A 19869-nucleotide genomic window follows, 5' to 3' on the forward strand; every position below is an offset into this window, starting at 1 on the left:
CGCGCCTGCATCTCAGACCGCTGCAATTATGCATGCTCAGTCAGGCGAATGGGGATTACACAGATTTGTCCCCTCTACTAAATCTGGATCAGGAAACCAGAGATTCTCTTCTCTGGTGGTTATCTCGGGCCCATCCGTCCAAGGGTATGACCTTTCGCAGACCAGATTGGACAATTGTAACAACAGATGCCAGCCTTCTAGGCTGGGGTGCAGTCTGGAATTCCCTGAAGGCTCAGGGTTCATGGACTCAGGAGGAGAAACTCCTCCCAATAAATATTCTGGAGTTAAGAGCAATTTCTCCAACATAGGTGTGTCCGGTCCACGGCGTCATCCTTACTTGTGGGATATTCTCTTCCCCAACAGGAAATGGCAAAGAGCCCAGCAAAGCTGGTCACATGATCCCTCCTAGGCTCCGCCTACCCCAGTCATTCTCTTTGCCGTTGTACAGGCAACATCTCCACGGAGATGGCTTAGAGTTTTTTAGTGTTTAACTGTAGTTTTTATTATTCAATCAAGAGTTTGTTATTTTGAAATAGTGCTGGTATGTACTATTTACTCAGAAACAGAAAAGTGATGAAGATTTCTGTTTGTATGAGGAAAATGATTTTAGCAACCGTCACTAAAATCCATGGCTGTTCCACACAGGACTGTTGAGAGCAATTAACTTCAGTTGGGGGAACAGTGAGCAGTCTCTTGCTGCTTGAGGTATGACACATTCTAACAAGACGATGTAATGCTGGAAGCTGTCATTTTCCCTATGGGATCCGGTAAGCCATGTTTATTACGATCGTAAATAAGGGCTTCACAAGGGCTTATTAAGACTGTAGACTTTTTCTGGGCTAAATCGATTCATTATTAACACATATTTAGCCTTGAGGAATCATTTTATCTGGGTATTTTGATATTATAATATCGGCAGGCACTGTTTTAGACAACTTATTCTTTAGGGGCTTTCCCAAAGCATAGGCAGAGACTCATTTTCGCGCCGGTGTTGCGCACTTGTTTTTGAGAGGCATGGCATGCAGTCGCATGTGAGAGGAGCTCTGATACTTAGAAAAGACTTTCTGAAGGCGTCATTTGGTATCGTATTCCCCTTTGGGCTTGGTTGGGTCTCAGCAAAGCAGATACCAGGGACTGTAAAGGGGTTAAAGTTCAAAACGGCTCCGGTTCCGTTATTTTAAGGGTTAAAGCTTCCAAATTTGGTGTGCAATACTTTTAAGGCTTTAAGACACTGTGGTGAAAATTTGGTGAATTTTGAACAATTCCTTCATGTTTTTTCGCAATTGCAGTAATAAAGTGTGTTCAGTTTAAAATTTAAAGTGACAGTAACGGTTTTATTTTAAAACGTTTTTTGTACTTTGTTATCAAGTTTATGCCTGTTTAACATGTCTGAACTACCAGATAGACTGTGTTCTGAATGTGGGGAAGCCAGAATTCCTATTCATTTAAATAAATGTGATTTATGTGACAATGACAATGATGCCCAAGATGATTCCTCAAGTGAGGGGAGTAAGCATGGTACTGCATCATTCCCTCCTTCGTCTACACGAGTCTTGCCCACTCAGGAGGCCCCTAGTACATCTAGTGCGCCAATACTCCTTACTATGCAACAATTAACGGCTGTAATGGATAATTCTGTCAAAAACATTTTAGCCAAAATGAACACTTATCAGCGTAAGCGCGACTGCTCTGTTTTAGATACTGAAGAGCATGACGACGCTGATAATAATATTTCTGAAGGGCCCCTAACCCAGTCTGATGGGGCCAGGGAGGTTTTGTCTGAGGGAGAAATTACTGATTCAGGGAACATTTCTCAACAAGCTGAACCTGATGTGATTACATTTAAATTGGAACATCTCCGCATTCTGCTTAAGGAGGTATTATCCACTCTGGATGATTGTGACAAGTTGGTCATCCCAGAGAAACTATGTAAAATGGACAAGTTCCTAGAGGTGCCGGGGCTCCCAGAAGCTTTTCCTATACCCAAGCGGGTGGCGGACATTGTTAATAAAGAATGGGAAAGGCCCGGTATTCCTTTCGTCCCTCCCCCCATATTTAAAAAATTGTTTCCTATGGTCGACCCCAGAAAGGACTTATGGCAGACAGTCCCCAAGGTCGAGGGAGCGGTTTCCACTTTAAACAAACGCACCACTATACCCATAGAGGATAGTTGTGCTTTCAAAGATCCTATGGATAAAAAATTAGAAGGTTTGCTTAAAAATATGTTTGTTCAGCAGGGTTACCTTCTACAACCAATTTCATGCATTGTCCCTGTCGCTACAGCCGCATGTTTCTGGTTCGATGAGCTGATAAAGGCGGTCGATAGTGATTCTCCTCCTTATGAGGAGATTATGGTCAGAATCAATGCTCTCAAATTGGCTAATTCTTTCACCCTAGACGCCACTTTGCAATTGGCTAGGTTAGCGGCTAAGAATTCTGGGTTTGCTATTGTGGCGCGCAGAGCGCTTTGGTTGAAATCTTGGTCGGCTGATGCGTCTTCCAAGAACAAGCTACTTAACATTCCTTTCAAGGGGAAAACGCTGTTTGGCCCTGACTTGAAAGAGATTATCTCTGATATCACTGGGGGTAAGGGCCACGCCCTTCCTCAGGATCAGCCTTTCAAGGCCAAAAATAAACCTAATTTTCGTCCCTTTCGTAGAAACGGACCAGCCCAAAGTGCTACGTCCTCTAAGCAAGAGGGTAATACTTCTCAAGCCAAGCCAGCTTGGAGACCTATGCAAGGCTGGAACAAGGGAAAGCAGGCCAAGAAACCTGCCACTGCTACCAAGACAGCATGAAATGTTGGCCCCCGATCCGGGACCGGATCTGGTGGGGGGCAGACTCTCTCTCTTCGCTCAGGCTTGGGCGAGAGATGTTCTGGATCCTTGGGCGCTAGAAATAGTCTCCCAAGGTTATCTTCTGGAATTCAAGGGACTTCCCCCAAGGGGGAGGTTCCACAGGTCTCAGTTGTCTTCAGACCACATAAAAAGACAGGCATTCTTACATTGTGTAGAAGACCTGTTAAAAATGGGAGTGATTCATCCTGTTCCATTAAGAGAACAAGGGATGGGGTTCTACTCCAATCTGTTCATAGTTCCCAAAAAAGAGGGAACGTTCAGACCAATCTTAGATCTAAAGATCTTAAACAAGTTTCTCAAGGTTCCATCGTTCAAGATGGAAACCATTCGAACTATTCTTCCTTCCATCCAGGAAGGTCAATTCATGACCACGGTGGATTTAAAGGATGCGTATCTACATATTCCTATCCACAAGGAACATCATCGGTTCCTAAGGTTCGCATTCCTGGACAAGCATTACCAGTTCGTGGCGCTTCCTTTCGGATTAGCCACTGCTCCAAGGATTTTCACAAAGGTACTAGGGTCCCTTCTAGCTGTGCTAAGACCAAGGGGCATTTCTGTAGTACCTTACTTGGACGACATTCTGATTCAAGCGTCGTCCCTTCCTCAAGCAAAGGCTCACACGGACATTGTCCTGGCCTTTCTCAGATCTCACGGATGGAAAGTGAACGTGGAAAAGAGTTCTCTATCTCCGTCAACAAGGGTTCCCTTCTTGGGAACAATAATAGACTCCTTAGAAATGAGGATTTTTCGGACAGAGGCCAGAAAAACAAAACTTCTAGACTCTTGTCGGATACTTCATTCCGTTCCTCTTCCTTCCATAGCTCAGTGCATGGAAGTGATTGGGTTGATGGTAGCGGCAATGGACATAGTTCCTTTTGCGCGCATTCATCTAAGACCATTACAACTGTGCATGCTCAGTCAGTGGAATGGGGACTATACAGACTTGTCTCCGAAGATACAAGTAAATCAGAGGACCAGAGACTCACTGTCCCTGGACAACCTGTCACAAGGGATGACATTCCGCAGACCAGAGTGGGTCATTGTCACGACCGACGCCAGTCTGATGGGCTGGGGCGCGGTCTGGGGATCCCTGAAAGCTCAGGGTCTTTGGTCTCGGGAAGAATCTCTTCTACCGATAAATATTCTGGAACTGAGAGCGATATTCAATGCTCTCAAGGCTTGGCCTCAGCTAGCGAGGGCCAAGTTCATACGGTTTCAATCAGACAACATGACAACTGTTGCGTACATCAACCATCAGGGGGGAACAAGGAGTTCCCTAGCGATGGAAGAAGTGACCAAAATCATTCTATGGGCGGAGTCTCACTCCTGCCACCTGTCTGCTATCCACATCCCAGGAGTGGAAAATTGGGAAGCGGATTTTCTGAGTCGTCAGACATTGCATCCGGGGGAGTGGGAACTCCATCCGGAAATCTTTGCCCAAGTCACTCAGCTGTGGGGCATTCCAGACATGGATCTGATGGCCTCTCGTCAGAACTTCAAAGTTCCTTGCTACGGGTCCAGGTTCAGGGATCCCAAGGCGGCTCTAGTGGATGCACTAGTAGCACCTTGGACCTTCAAACTAGCTTATGTGTTCCCGCCGTTTCCTCTCATCCCCAGGCTGGTAGCCAGGATCAATCAGGAGAGGGCGTCGGTGATCTTGATAGCTCCTGCGTGGCCACGCAGGACTTGGTATGCAGATCTGGTGAATATGTCATCGGCTCCACCTTGGAAGCTACCTTTGAGACGAGACCTTCTTGTTCAGGGTCCGTTCGAACATCCGAATCTGGTTTCACTCCAGCTGACTGCTTGGAGATTGAACGCTTGATCTTATCGAAGCGAGGGTTCTCAGATTCTGTTATCGATACTCTTGTTCAGGCCAGAAAGCCTGTAACTAGAAAGATTTACCACAAAATTTGGAAAAAATATATCTGTTGGTGTGAATCTAAAGGATTCCCTTGGGACAAGGTTAAGATTCCTAAGATTTTATCCTTCCTTCAAGAAGGATTGGAAAAAGGATTATCTGCAAGTTCCCTGAAGGGACAGATTTCTGCCTTGTCTGTGTTACTTCACAAAAAGCTGGCAGCTGTGCCAGATGTTCAAGCCTTTGTTCAGGCTCTGGTTAGAATTAAGCCTGTTTACAAACCTTTGACTCCTCCTTGGAGTCTCAATTTAGTTCTTTCAGTTCTTCAGGGGGTTCCGTTTGAACCCTTACATTCCGTTGATATTAAGTTATTATCTTGGAAAGTTTTGTTTTTAGTTGCAATTTCTTCTGCTAGAAGAGTTTCAGAATTATCTGCTCTGCAGTGTTCTCCTCCTTATCTGGTGTTCCATGCAGATAAGGTGGTTTTACGTACTAAACCTGGTTTTCTTCCAAAAGTTGTTTCTAACAAAAACATTAACCAGGAGATTATCGTACCTTCTCTGTGTCCGAAACCAGTTTCAAAGAAGGAACGTTTGTTGCACAATTTGGATGTTGTTCGCGCTCTAAAATTCTATTTAGATGCTACAAAGGATTTTAGACAAACATCTTCCTTGTTTGTTGTTTATTCCGGTAAAAGGAGAGGTCAAAAAGCAACTTCTACCTCTCTCTCTTATTGGATTAAAAGCATCATCAGATTGGCTTACGAGACTGCCGGACGGCAGCCTCCCGAAAGAATCACAGCTCATTCCACTAGGGCTGTGGCTTCCACATGGGCCTTCAAGAACGAGGCTTCTGTTGATCAGATATGTAGGGCAGCGACTTGGTCTTCACTGCACACTTTTACCAAATTTTACAAGTTTGATACTTTTGCTTCTTCTGAGGCTATTTTTGGGAGAAAGGTTTTGCAAGCCGTGGTGCCTTCCATTTAGGTGACCTGATTTGCTCCCTCCCTTCATCCGTGTCCTAAAGCTTTGGTATTGGTTCCCACAAGTAAGGATGACGCCGTGGACCGGACACACCTATGTTGGAGAAAACAGAATTTATGTTTACCTGATAAATTACTTTCTCCAACGGTGTGTCCGGTCCACGGCCCGCCCTGGTTTTTTTAATCAGGTCTGATAATTTATTTTCTTTAACTACAGTCACCACGGTACCATATGGTTTCTCCTATGCAAATATTCCTCCTTAACGTCGGTCGAATGACTGGGGTAGGCGGAGCCTAGGAGGGATCATGTGACCAGCTTTGCTGGGCTCTTTGCCATTTCCTGTTGGGGAAGAGAATATCCCACAAGTAAGGATGACGCCGTGGACCGGACACACCGTTGGAGAAAGTAATTTATCAGGTAAACATAAATTCTGTTATTCAATGCTCTTCTAGCTTGGCCTCAGTTAGCAACACTGAGGTTCATCAGATTTCAGTCGGACAACATCACAACTGTGGCTTACATCAACCATCAAGGGGGAACCAGGAGTTCCCTATCGATGTCAGAAGTCTCCAAGATAATTCGCTGGGCAGAGACTCACTCTTGCCACCTGTCAGCGATCCATATCCCAGGTGTAGAGAACTGGGAGGCGGATTTTCTAAGTCGTCAGACTTTTCATCGGGGGGAGTGGGAACTTCATCCGGAGGTGTTTGCTCAATTGGTTCTCCGTTGGGGCAAACCAGAATTGGATCTCATGGCGTCTCGCCAGAAAGCCAAGCTTCCTTGTTACGGATCCAGTTCCAGGGACCCAGAAGCGGCACTGATAGATGCTCTAGCAGCGCCTTGGTTCTTCAACCTGGCTTATGTGTTTCCACCGTTTCCTCTGCTCCCTCGTCTGATTGCCAAAATCAGACAGGAGAGAGCATCGGTGATATTGATAGCGCCTGCGTGGCCACGCAGGGCCTGGTATGCAGACCTAGTGGACATGTCATCCTTTCCACCATGGACTCTGCCTCTGAGACAAGACCTTCTAATACAAGGTCCTTTCAATCATCCGAATCTACTTTCTCTGAGACTGACTGCATGGAGATTGAACGCTTGATCCTATCAAAGCGTGGCTTCTCCGAGTCAGTAATTGATACCTTAATACAGGCACGAAAGCCTGTCACCAGGAAAATTTACCACAAGATATGGCGTAAATATCTTTATTGGTGTGAATCCAAGAATTACTCATGGAGTAGGGTTAGGATTCCTAGGATATTGTCCTTCCTCCAAGAGGGTTTGGACAAAGGATTATCAGCTAGTTCTTTAAAGGGACAGATTTCTGCTCTGTCTATTCTTTTGCACAAACGTCTGGCAAAAGTTCCAGACGTTCAGGCATTTTGTCAGGCTTTAGTTAGAATTAAGCCTGTGTTTAAACCTGTTGCTCCTCCATGGAGCTTAAACTTGGTTCTTAAAGTTCTTAAAGGGGTTCCGTTTGAACCCCTTCATTCTATTGATATCAAACTTCTATCATGGAAAGTTCTTTTTTTGATGGCTATTTCCTCGGCTCGAAGAGTCTCGGAGTTATCTGCCTTACATTGTTATTCTCCTTATCTGATTTTTCATTCAGATAAAGTTGTTCTGCGTACAAAACCTGGGTTTTTACCTAGGGTGGTTTCTAACAAGAATATCAAGAGATTGTTGTTCCATCATTATGTCCTAATCCTTCAAAGAAGGAACGTCTTCTGCATAATCTAGACGTAGTCCGTGCCTTGAAGTTTTACTTACAGGCTACTAAAGATTTTCGCCAAACATCTAACCTGTTTGTCGTTTACTCTGGACAGAGGAGAGGTCAAAAGGCCTCGGCAACCTCTTTCTTTTTGGCTTCGGAGTATAATACGTTTAGCCTATGAGACTGCTGGACAGCAGCCTCCTGAAAGGATTACAGCTCATTCCACTAGAGCTGTGGCTTCCACCTGGGCCTTTAAAAATGAGGCCTCTGTTGAACAGATTTGCAAGGCTGCGACTTGGTCTTCGCTTCATACTTTTTCCAAATTTTCCAAATTTGATACTTTTGCTTCTTCGGAGGCTGTTTTTGGGAGAAAGGTTCTACAGGCAGTGGTTCCTTCCGTTTAAGTTCCTGCCTTGTCCCTCCCATCATCCGTGTACTTTAGCTTTGGTATTGGTATCCCACAAGTAATGGATGATCCGTGGATTGGATACACTTAACAAGAGAAAACATAATTTATGCTTACCTGATAAATTTATTTCTCTTGTAGTGTATCCAGTCCACGGCCCGCCCTGTCCTTTTAAGGCAGGTCTAAATTTAATTAAACTTCAGTCACCACTGCACCCTATGGTTTCTCCTTTCTCGGCTTGTTTCGGTCGAATGACTGGATATGGCAGTGAGGGGAGGAGCTATATAGCAGCTCTGCTGTGGGTGATCCTCTTGCAACTTCCTGTTGGGAAGGAGAATATCCCACAAGTAATGGATGATCCGTGGACTGGATACACTACAAGAGAAATAAATTTATCAGGTAAGCATAAATTATGCTTTTTAACCCAAACACTTCTAAACCTGGATTCTGTTTTAGCCAAAATATAACTTTTTTTTTGTAACTTATCTACTTTTATTGGTGGTTACTCAGACAAAAAAAAGTGGCTTTTTTTTTGTTTTGTTCTGTGAGTAAAATCTCAAGGGCAATGGGCAATTAGCTGAACACAGCAGGACTGGATACACATTCTATGCCTTGGGCAGCTCTAAAAAAAAAAAAAACTCTGGTGTATTTATCTTGACACTGTTACTCTGATAGGGATTAAAGGGACTGTAAAATCAAAATTAGACACTCATGATTAAGACAGAGCATACAATTTTAAACAACTTTACAATTTACTTCTATTTAATTTGCTTCCTTCTCTTGAAAGGTTTATCTAGGTAAGCTCAGGAGCAGAAAAGAACCTAGGTTCTAGCTGTTGATTGGTGGCTGCATATCTGATTGTCATTGGCTTTCCTATGTGTTCAGTTAGAAACCAGTAGTGCATTGCTGCTCCTTCAACAAATGATACCACGTGAATGAAGCAAATTTGATAATAAAGGTAAACTGGAAAGTAGTTTAAAATTGTTTGTTCTACCTAAATCATGAGAGAAAATTTTTGGGTATCATGTCCCTTTAACTAAAATTATACATAATTGCTAAAATAAATTTAGCAAATACATACTTAACATAGTAAATTCTTGCAAAAGCTTAAAGGGATACTGAACCCAATTTTTTTTCTTTCATGATTCAGGTAGAACATGCAATTTTAAGCAACTTTCTAATTTATTCCTTGTATCAAATTTTCTTCGTTATCTTGCCATCTTTATTTGAAAAAGCAGAAATGTAAGCCGGCCCATTTTTAGTTCAGCACCTGGGTAGAGCTTGCTGATTGGTGGCTACATTTAACCACCAATCAGCAAGTGCTAGCTAGTTGCTGAACCAAAACTGGGCTGGCTCTTAACCTTACATTTCTGCTTTTTCAAATAAACATATAAAGAGAACTAAGAAAAATTGATAATAGGAATAAATTAGAAAGTTTCTTGAAATTGCATGCTCTATTTGAATAATGACAATTTTTGGGTTTAGTATCCCTTTAAATAAAAAGGAGTGTTGGATATTTTACTGTTTAATTAAATTTTATGGGGGATTTTATTTTGAGTTTTTTAATGTCCCTTTAAACCTTTAAAATATTAATTTTATTTTGGATTTTACTATGTAGCAACCAACCCCTTTTGATTCGTTCACAGCTGGCTCAGGCTCCATGCAGGGGCCGCAGACACCTCAGTCTACAAGTAGCTCAATGGCAGAAGGTGGTGACCTCAAACCGCCAACACCTGCATCTACTCCACACAACCAGATGCCCCCTATGCCAGGCATGAGGTAAGCAGGTTTAAAATCCTAATGAATGACTCGCGCTACCTGTATCCACAACGTTTACAATTTTTTCAACCTGTATTTTTCTTCATTTTGGTTTTGTGGTAGCTTGAGTCTACTCCTAGCGTAATCCCAGGCTCCTCATGTAGTGTTTTTAGCACACAGAAGTAGGATATTATCCTTACATGTGGCACTTCTTATTCTCTTCCCTATGCTTCAACTAATTTATTTGCATGTTTTGTCTGTTGCATGCTTCTGTAACCTCAGTTGCACTTTTCTGTCATAGTGATTAACATATTTATTTTTTAAGACGAGTCCACGGATCACCTTAATTACTAATGGGGATATTCACCTCCTGGTCAGCAGGAGGAGGCAAAGAGCACTACAGCAGAGCTGTTAAATAGCTCCTCCCTTCCCTCCCACTCCAGTCATTCGACCGAAGTTAGGAAGAGAAAGGAAAAGCCAAGGTGCAGAGGTGTCTGAAGTTGAGTAAAAAAAACACAACCTGTCTAAAAGATAGATATATATATATACTCTGTGTGTGTGTATGTGTATGTATATGTATATGTATGTATATATATATATATATATATATATATATATATATATATATATATATATATATATATATATATATATATATATATATATATATATATATATATTTCTGTGACAGCATGGTAATCGCAGGCATTGGGGCTGAGGAGTGTGGCTTTTCTGGGGGCATTTGCACTGAACTTGATTCAATAGGGCTCAGGAAATATGCCCAATAGACAGAGAGGGCTAATCTGCTTGATGTATAATTTTTATATGTAATGCTCCCTTATACCTTTCATTCGGTATTACGATTTGCCCAGGTTCACAAAGAAGGGGTCAGTTAGCTCCCGGTAGTCTGTCTCTAAGATAAATATGGCGACCGGGAGAAGCGTGTATTATTACGCCCACGAAGGACGGGGTTATGTTTGGCGCCGTTTTTCTCAGCGGCGCAATTGCAATCTCTAGGTTTTACTATGCTGAGATGTGTTATCACGCCCACGAGGGGCGGAGCTATGTTTGGGGCCGACTAGGCTTATCGGAAGATAGAGCGGTTTTTATTTGCTATGGCAGTACTCTTCACTTCTGTGTGTCCGGATAGTGCTCCGGATCTGTTTTGGGACATGAAGTTCTAAGGGTGAACGAGCATTAGGGCACCTCAGCAAGATTTCACTGAGGTTAAGTCGGTGCTCAATATTTATGTGCTAATGTATTTTTCTCCAACATAGGTGTGTCCGGTCCACGGCGTCATCCTTACTTGTGGGATATTCTCTTCCCCAACAGGAAATGGCAAAGAGCCCAGCAAAGCTGGTCACATGATCCCTCCTAGGCTCCGCCTACCCCAGTCATTCTCTTTGCCGTTGTACAGGCAACATCTCCACGGAGATGGCTTAGAGTTTTTTAGTGTTTAACTGTAGTTTTTCATTATTCAATCAAGAGTTTGTTATTTTCAAATAGTGCTGGTACGTACTATTTACTCAGAAACAGAAAAGAGATGAAGAATTCTGTTTGTATGAGGAAAATGATTTTAGCAACCGTAACTAAAATCCATGGCTGTTCCACACAGGACTGTTGAGAGCAATTAACTTCAGTTGGGGGAACAGTTTGCAGTCTCTTGCTGCTTGAGGTATGACACATTCTAACAAGACGATGTAATGCTGGAAGCTGTCATTTTCCCTATGGGATCCGGTAAGCCATGTTTATTAAGATTGTAAATAAGGGCTTCACAAGGGCTTATTTAAACTGTAGACTTTTTTTGGGCTAAATCGATTGATATTAACACTTATTTAGCCTTGAGGAATCATTTATTCATGTTTTTTCGCAATTGCAGTAATAAAGTGTGTTCAGTTTAAAATTTAAAGTGACAGTAACGGTTTTATTTTAAAACGTTTTTTGTACTTTCTGATCAAGTTTATGCCTGTTTAACATGTCTGAACTACCAGATAGACTGTGTTCTGAATGTGGGGAAGCCAGAATTCCTATTCATTTAAATAAATGTGATTTATGTGATAATGACAATGATGCCCAAGATGATTCCTCAAGTGAGGGGAGTAAGCATGGTACTGCATCATTCCCTCCTTCGTCTACACGAGTCTTGCCCACTCAGGAGGCCCCTAGTACATCTAGCGCGCCAATACTCCTTACTATGCAACAATTAACGGCTGTAATGGATAATTCTGTCAAAAACATTTTAGCCAAAATGAACCCTTGTCAGCGTAAGCGTGGCTGCTCTGTTTTAGTTACTGAAGAGCATGACGACGCTGATATTAATATCTCTGAAGGGCCCCTAACCCAATCTGAGGGGGCCAGGGAGGTTTTGTCTGAGGGAGAAATTACTGATTTAGGGAACATTTCTCAGCAGGCTGAATCTGATGTGATTACATTTAAATTTAAATTGGAACATCTCCGCATTTTGCTTAAGGAGGTATTATCCACTCTGGATGATTGTGAAAATTTAGTCATCCCAGAGAAACTATGTAAAATGGACAAGTTCCTAGAGGTGCCGGGGCTCCCAGAAGCTTTTCCTATACCCAAGCGGGTGGCGGACATTGTTAATAAAGAATGGGAAAGGCCCGGTATTCCTTTCGTCCCTCCCCCCATATTTAAAAAATTGTTTCCTATGGTCGACCCCAGAAAGGACTTATGGCAGTCAGTCCCCAAGGTCGAGGGAGCGGTTTCTACTTTAAACAAACGCACCACTATTCCCATAGAGGATAGTTGTGCTTTCAAAGATCCTATGGATAAAAAATTAGAAGGTTTGCTTAAAAAGATGTTTGTTCAGCAGGGTTACCTTCTACAACCCATTTCATGCATTGTCCCTGTCACTACAGCCGCATATTTCTGGTTTGATGAACTGCTTAAGGTGCTCGATAGTGACTCTCCTCCTTATGAGGAGATTATGGACAGAATCAATGCTCTCAAATTGGCTAATTCTTTCACTCTAGACGCCTCTTTGCAATTGGCTAAGTTAGCGGCTAAGAACTCTGGGTTTGCTATTGTGGCGCGCAGAGCGCTTTGGTTGAAATCTTGGTCGGCTGATGCGTCTTCCAAGAACAAGCTACTAAACATTCCTTTCAAGGGGAAAACGCTGTTTGGTCCTGACTTGAAAGAGATTATCTCTGATATCACTGGGGGTAAGGGCCACGCCCTTCCTCAGGATCGGCCCTTCAAGGCAAAAAATAGACCTAATTTTCGTCCCTTTCGTAAAAACGGACCAGCCCAAGGTGCTACGTCCTCTAAGCAAGAGGGTAATACTTCTCAGGCCAAGCCAGCTTGGAGACCAATGCAAGGCTGGAACAAGGGAAAGCAGGCCAAGAAACCTGCCACTGCTACCAAGACAGCATGAAATATTGGCCCCCGATCCGGGACCGGATCTGGTGGGGGGCAGACTCTCTCTCTTCGCTCAGGCTTGGGCAAGAGATGTTCTGGATCCTTGGGCGCTAGAAATAGTCTCCCAGGGTTATCTTCTGGAATTCAAGGGACTTCCCCCAAGGGGGAGGTTCCACAAGTCGCAGTTGTCTTCAGACCACATAAAAAGACAGGCGTTCTTACATTGTGTAGAAGACCTGTTAAAAATGGGAGTGATTCATCCTGTTCCATTAAGAGAACAAGGGATGGGGTTCTACTCCAATCTGTTCATAGTTCCCAAAAAAGAGGGAACGTTCAGACCAATCCTAGATCTCAAGATCTTAAACAAATTTCTCAAGGTTCCATCGTTCAAGATGGAAACCATTCGAACTATCCTTCCTTCCATCCAGGAAGGTCAATTTATGACCACGGTGGATTTAAAGGATGCGTATCTACATATTCCTATCCACAAGGAACATCATCGGTTCCTAAGGTTTGCATTCCTGGACAAACATTACCAGTTTGTGGCGCTTCCTTTCGGATTAGCCACTGCTCCAAGGATTTTCACAAAGGTACTAGGGTCCCTTCTAGCGGTGCTAAGACCAAGGGGCATTGCAGTAGTACCTTACCTGGACGACATTCTGATTCAAGCGTCGTCCCTTCCTCAAGCAAAGGCTCACACGGACATTGTCCTGGCCTTTCTCAGATCTCACGGCTGGAAAGTGAACGTGGAAAAGAGTTCTCTATCCCCGTCAACAAGGGTTCCCTTCTTGGGAACAATTATAGACTCCTTAGAAATGAGGATCTTTCTAACAGAGGCCAGAAAAACAAAGCTTCTGGACTCTTGTCGGATACTTCATTCCGTTCCTCTTCCTTCCATAGCTCAGTGCATGGAAGTGATCGGGTTGATGGTGGCGGCGATGGACATAGTTCCTTTTGCGCGCATTCATCTAAGACCATTACAACTGTGCATGCTCAGTCAGTGGAATGGGGACTATACAGACTTGTCTCCGAAGATACAAGTAAATCAGAGGACCAGAGACTCACTCCGTTGGTGGCTGTCCCTGGACAATCTGTCTCAAGGGATGATGTTCCACAGACCAGAGTGGGTCATTGTCACGACCGACGCCAGTCTGATAGGCTGGGGCGCGGTCTGGGGATCCCTGAAAGCTCAGGGTCTTTGGTCTCGGGAAGAATCTCTTCTACCGATAAATATTCTGGAACTGAGAGCGATATTCAATGCGCTCCAGGCCTGGCCCCAGCTGGCGAGGACCAGGTTCATACGGTTTCAATCAGACAACATGACGACTGTTGCGTACATCAACCATCAGGGGGGAACAAGGAGTTCCCTAGCGATGGAAGAAGTAACCAAAATTATTCTTTGGGCGGAGTCTCACTCCTGCCACCTGTCTGCTATCCACATCCCAGGAGTGGAAAATTGGGAAGCGGATTTTCTGAGTCGTCAGACATTGCATCCGGGGGAGTGGGAACTCCATCCGGAAATCTTTGCCCAAGTCACTCACCTGTGGGGCATTCCAGACATGGATCTGATGGCCTCTCGTCAGAACTTCAAAGTTCCTTGCTACGGGGCCAGATCCAGGGATCCCAAGGCGGCTCTAGTGGATGCACTAGTAGCACCTTGGACCTTCAAACTAGCTTATGTGTTCCCGCCATTTCCTCTCATCCCCAGGCTGATAGCCAGGATCAAGCAGGAGAGGGCGTCGGTGATCTTGATAGCTCCTGCGTGGCCACGCAGGACTTGGTATGCAGATCTGGTGAATATGTCATCGGCTCCACCTTGGAAGCTACCTTTGAGACGAGACCTTCTTGTTCAGGGTCCGTTCGAACATCCGAATCTGGTTTCACTCCAGCTGACTGCTTGGAGATTGAACGCTTGATTTTATCGAAGCGAGGATTCTCAGATTCTGTGATCGATACTCTTGTTCAGGCCAGAAAGCCTGTGACTAGAAAGATTTACCACAAAATTTGGAAAAAATATATCTGTTGGTGTGAATCTAAAGGATTCCCTTGGGACAAGGTTAAGATTCCTAGGATTCTATCCTTCCTTCAAGAAGGATTGGAAAAAGGATTATCTGCAAGTTCCCTGAAGGGACAGATTTCTGCCTTGTCGGTATTACTTCACAAAAAGCTGGCAGCTGTGCCAGATGTTCAAGCCTTTGTTCAGGCTCTGGTTAGAATCAAGCCTGTTTACAAACCTTTGACTCCTCCTTGGAGTCTCAATTTAGTTCTTTCAGTTCTTCAGGGGGTTCCGTTTGAACCCTTACATTCCGTTGATATTAAGTTATTATCTTGGAAAGTTTTGTTTTTAGTTGCGATTTCTTCTGCTAGAAGAGTCTCAGAATTATCTGCTCTGCAGTGTTCTCCTCCTTATCTGGTGTTCCATGCAGATAAGGTGGTTTTACGTACTAAACCTGGTTTTCTTCCAAAAGTTGTTTCTAACAAAAACATTAACCAGGAGATTATCGTACCTTCTCTGTGTCCAAAACCAGTTTCAAAGAAGGAACGTTTGTTGCACAATTTGGATGTTGTTCGCGCTCTAAAATTCTATTTAGATGCTACAAAGGATTTTAGACAAACATCTTCCTTGTTTGTTGTTTATTCAGGTAAAAGGAGAGGTCAAAAAGCAACTTCTACCTCTCTCTCTTTTTGGATTAAAAGCATCATCAGATTGGCTTACGAGACTGCCGGACGGCAGCCTCCCGAAAGAATCACAGCTCATTCCACTAGGGCTGTGGCTTCCACATGGGCCTTCAAGAACGAGGCTTCTGTTGATCAGATATGTAGGGCAGCGACTTGGTCTTCACTGCACACTTTTACCAAATTTTACAAGTTTGATACTTTTGCTTCTTCTGAGGCTATTTTTGGGAGAAAGGTTTTGCAAGCCGTGGTGCCTTCCATTTAGGTGACCTGATTTGCTCCCTCCCTTCATCCGTGTCCTAAAGCTTTGGTATTGGTTCCCACAAGTAAGGATGACGCCGTGGACCGGACACACCTATGTTGGAGAAAACAGAATTTATGTTTACCTGATAAATTTCTTTCTCCAACGGTGTGTCCGGTCCACGGCCCGCCCTGGTTTTTTTTAATCAGGTCTGATATTTTATTTTCTTTAACTACAGTCACCACGGTACCATATGGTTTCTCCTATGCAAATATTCCTCCTTAACGTCGGTCGAATGACTGGGGTAGGCGGAGCCTAGGAGGGATCATGTGACCAGCTTTGCTGGGCTCTTTGCCATTTCCTGTTGGGGAAGAGAATATCCCACAAGTAAGGATGACGCCGTGGACCGGACACACCGTTGGAGAAAGAAATTTATCAGGTAAACATAAATTCTGTTTTTTCTGCACAAAGATAAAAAAAGTTTGTTTTAAAATTTAAAGTGACCGTATTTTATTTTGGCTGTTAATCTTTATTAAAAGAATTTCAGCTGTTTGTTTAATCCATCCTTTGTGTTTTAGGATGAAACAAGAGCACACAAAAATGAGTTACTGTCTCTTTAATTAAAAAAGTAACGTTTTTTTTGTGCCAAATTTTAATAAAACATTTTTCTTTTCTGAACCTTCTCCTTATAAGGCTTTTCTTTCATGTAATTGGCAAGAGTCCATGAGCTAGTGACGTATGGGATATACAATCCTACCAGGAGGGGCAAAGTTTCCCAAACCTCAAAATGCCTATAAATACACCCCTCACCACACCCACAATTTAGTTTTACAAAATTTGCCTCCTATGGAGGGGGTGAAGTAAGTTTGTGCTAAGATTTCTACGTTGATATGCACTTCTCAGCGTTTTTGAAGCCCGATTCCTCTGAGTACAGTGAATGTCAGAGGGATGTGAAGGGAGTATCACCTATTGAATTCAATGATTTTCCTAACGGGGATCTATTTCATAGGTTCTCTGTTATCGGTCGTAGAGATTCATCTCCTACCTCCCTTTTCAGATCGATGATATACTCTCATTTTTCATTACCTCTACTGATAACTGTTTCAGTACTGGTTTGGCTATCTGCTATATGTGGATGGGTGTCTTTTGGTAAGAATGTTTCATTTACTTAAGACACACTCAGCTATGGTTTGGCACTTTATATAAAGTTCTAAATATATGTATGTACTTATATTTGCCATGATTCAGGTTTTCATTATATTTCATTTTTGCAGACTGTCGGTTTCATATCTGGGAAATGCATTTTAAGAAAAAATTATTTCTTACCTGGGGTTTAGTCTTTTTCAAATTGACTCTTTTTCTAAATTGCGGGCTGTATTAGGCTCGCGAGGGCGCAAAATGCTAAAATTTATTGCGTCATTCTTGGCGCAAGATTTTTTGGCGCAAAAGTTACCTTCGTTAACTCAAATTCGTAATTTCTGGCGTCTTAGTTGGCGCCGAGTCCTTCACGAGGTTGCGTCATCTATGACGCTAGTGTTTCGTTTCCGGATGTTTTTGGCGCCAAAAACTATTTTCCTGTTTGTGTGCGTCATACTTGGCGCCAAACATATTCATTATTTAAAGACCCCATTTCTTTTGCCTCTGGCCTTTTTTCTATGTCAGGGCTATGCTTTTTGCATTTTTTTCACCATTCCTGAAACTGTCATATAAGGAAATTGATAATTTTGCTTTATATGTTGTTTTTTCTCTTACATTCTGCAAGATGTCTCAAACTGATCCTGTCTCAGAATCTACTGCTGGAGTCCTGCTGCCTGATATCGGTTCTACCAAAGCTAAGTGCATTTGTTGTAAACTTGTGGAGACTATACCTCCAGCTGTGATTTGTAATAGTTGTCATGATAAACTTTTACATGCAGATAATGTTTCCATCAGTAGTAGTTCATTACCTGTTGCTGGTCCATCAACATCTAATGCTCAGGATATTCCTGTAAATTTAAGAGAATTTATTTTTGATTCCATTCAGAAGGCTTTGTCTGCCATTCCGCCTTCTAATAAACGTAAAAGGTCTTTTAAAACTTCTCATAGAGTTGATGAAATTTCAAATGACCGACAACATATTGATTTATCTATCTCTGATGAGGATCTATCTGATTCAGAAGATCCTGCCTCAGATATTGACACTGACCAATCCTCTTATTTATTTAAAATGGAGTATATTCGTTCTTTATTAAAAGAAGTGTTGATTACATTAGATATGGAGGAGACTAGTCCTCTTGATATTGAAACTAGTAAACATTTAAATTCTGTTTATAAACCTGTAGTTATTCCAGAGGTTTTTCCAGTTCCTGATGCTATTTCAGTTATGGTTTCAAAGGTATGGAATAGACTGGGTACTTCTTTTATTCCTTCAAGGTTTAAAAAATTGTATCCTTTGCCAAATGATAGATTGGAGTTTTGGGAAAAGATCCCCAAAGTTGATGGGGGCCATCTCTTCTCTTGCTAAGCGTACTACTATTCCTACAGAAGATAGTATTACTTTTAAAGATTCTTTAGATAGGAAACTTAAATCTTATCTAAGGAAAGCTTATTTATGTTCAGGTCATCTTCTTAGGCCTGCTATTTCTTTGGCTGGTGTTGCAGCTGCTTCAATTTCTTTCATGTAATTAGCAAGAGTCCATGAGCTAGTGACGTATGGGATATACATTCCTACCAGGAGGGGCAAAGTTTCCCAAACCTCAAAATGCCTATAAATACACCCCTCACCACACCCACAATTCAGTTTTACAAACTTTGCCTCCGATGGAGGTGGTGAAGTAAGTTTGTGCTAGATTCTACGTTGATATGCGCTCCGCAGCAAGTTGGAGCCCGGTTTTCCTCTCAGCGTGCAGTGAATGTCAGAGGGATGTGAGGAGAGTATTGCCTATTTGAATGCAGTGATCTCCTTCTACGGGGTCTATTTCATAGGTTCTCTGTTATCGGTCGTAGAGATTCATCTCTTACCTCCCTTTTCAGATCGACGATATACTCTTATATATACCATTACCTCTGCTGATTCTCGTTTCAGTACTGGTTTGGCTATCTGCTATATGTAGATGAGTGTCCTGGGGTAAGTAAGTCTTATTTTCTGTGACACTCCAAGCTATGGTTGGGCACTTTGTTTATAAAGTTCTAAATATATGTATTCAAACATTTATTTGCCTTGACTCAGAATGTTCAACTTTCCTTATTTTCAGACAGTCAGTTTCATATTTGGGATAATGCATTTTGATTTGACCATTTTTTCTTACCTTAAAATTTGACTTTTTCCCTGTGGGCTGTTAGGCTCGCGGGGGCTGAAAATGCTTCATTTTATTGCGTCATTCTTGGCGCGGACTTTTTTGGCGCAAAAATTCTATTTCCGTTTCCGGCGTCATACGTGTCGCCGGAAGTTGCGTCATTTTTTGACGTTATTTCGCGCCAAAAATGTCGGCGTTCCGGATGTGGCGTCATTTTTGGCGCCAAAAAGCATTTAGGCGCCAAATAATGTGGGTGTCTTATTTGGCGCGAAAAAATATGGGCGTCGCTTTTGTCTCCACATTATTTAAGTCTCATTTTTTATTGCTTCTGGTTGCTAGAAGCTTGTTCTTTGGCATTTTTTCCCATTCCTGAAACTGTCATTTAAGGAATTTGATCAATTTTGCTTTATATGTTGTTTTTTCTCTTACATATTGCAAGATGTCTCACGTTGCATCTGAGCCAGAAGATACTACAGGAAATTCGCTGTCAAGTGCTGAATCTACCAAAGCTAAGTGTATCTGCTGTAAACTTTTGGTAGCTATTTCTCCAGCTGTTGTTTGTATTGATTGTCATGACAAACTTGTTAAAGCAGATAATATTTCCTTTAGTAAAATACCATTGCCTGTTGCAGTTCCCTCAACATCTAAGGTGCAGAATGTTCCTGATAATATAAGAGATTTTGTTTCTGAATCCATAAAGAAGGCTATGTCTGTTA

At 42.6% G+C, this 19869-nt stretch overlaps 1 protein-coding gene across 2 annotated transcripts in view; it reads left to right on the forward strand.

Moving 5' to 3' along the window:
- Window positions 1-19869, forward strand: part of ARID1A (AT-rich interaction domain 1A) — a 502854-nt gene that overhangs the window by 371885 nt on the left and 111100 nt on the right. For both annotated transcript variants that reach the window (XM_053706985.1, XM_053706984.1), the window contains exon 13: window positions 9472-9604. In XM_053706985.1, the coding sequence (XP_053562960.1) occupies window positions 9472-9604 (133 nt within the window). The remainder of the gene's footprint in view (window positions 1-9471; window positions 9605-19869) is intronic.

Source organism: Bombina bombina, chromosome 3 (genome assembly GCF_027579735.1).
Source record: "Bombina bombina isolate aBomBom1 chromosome 3, aBomBom1.pri, whole genome shotgun sequence".
Classification (NCBI taxonomy): Eukaryota; Metazoa; Chordata; class Amphibia; order Anura; family Bombinatoridae; genus Bombina; species Bombina bombina.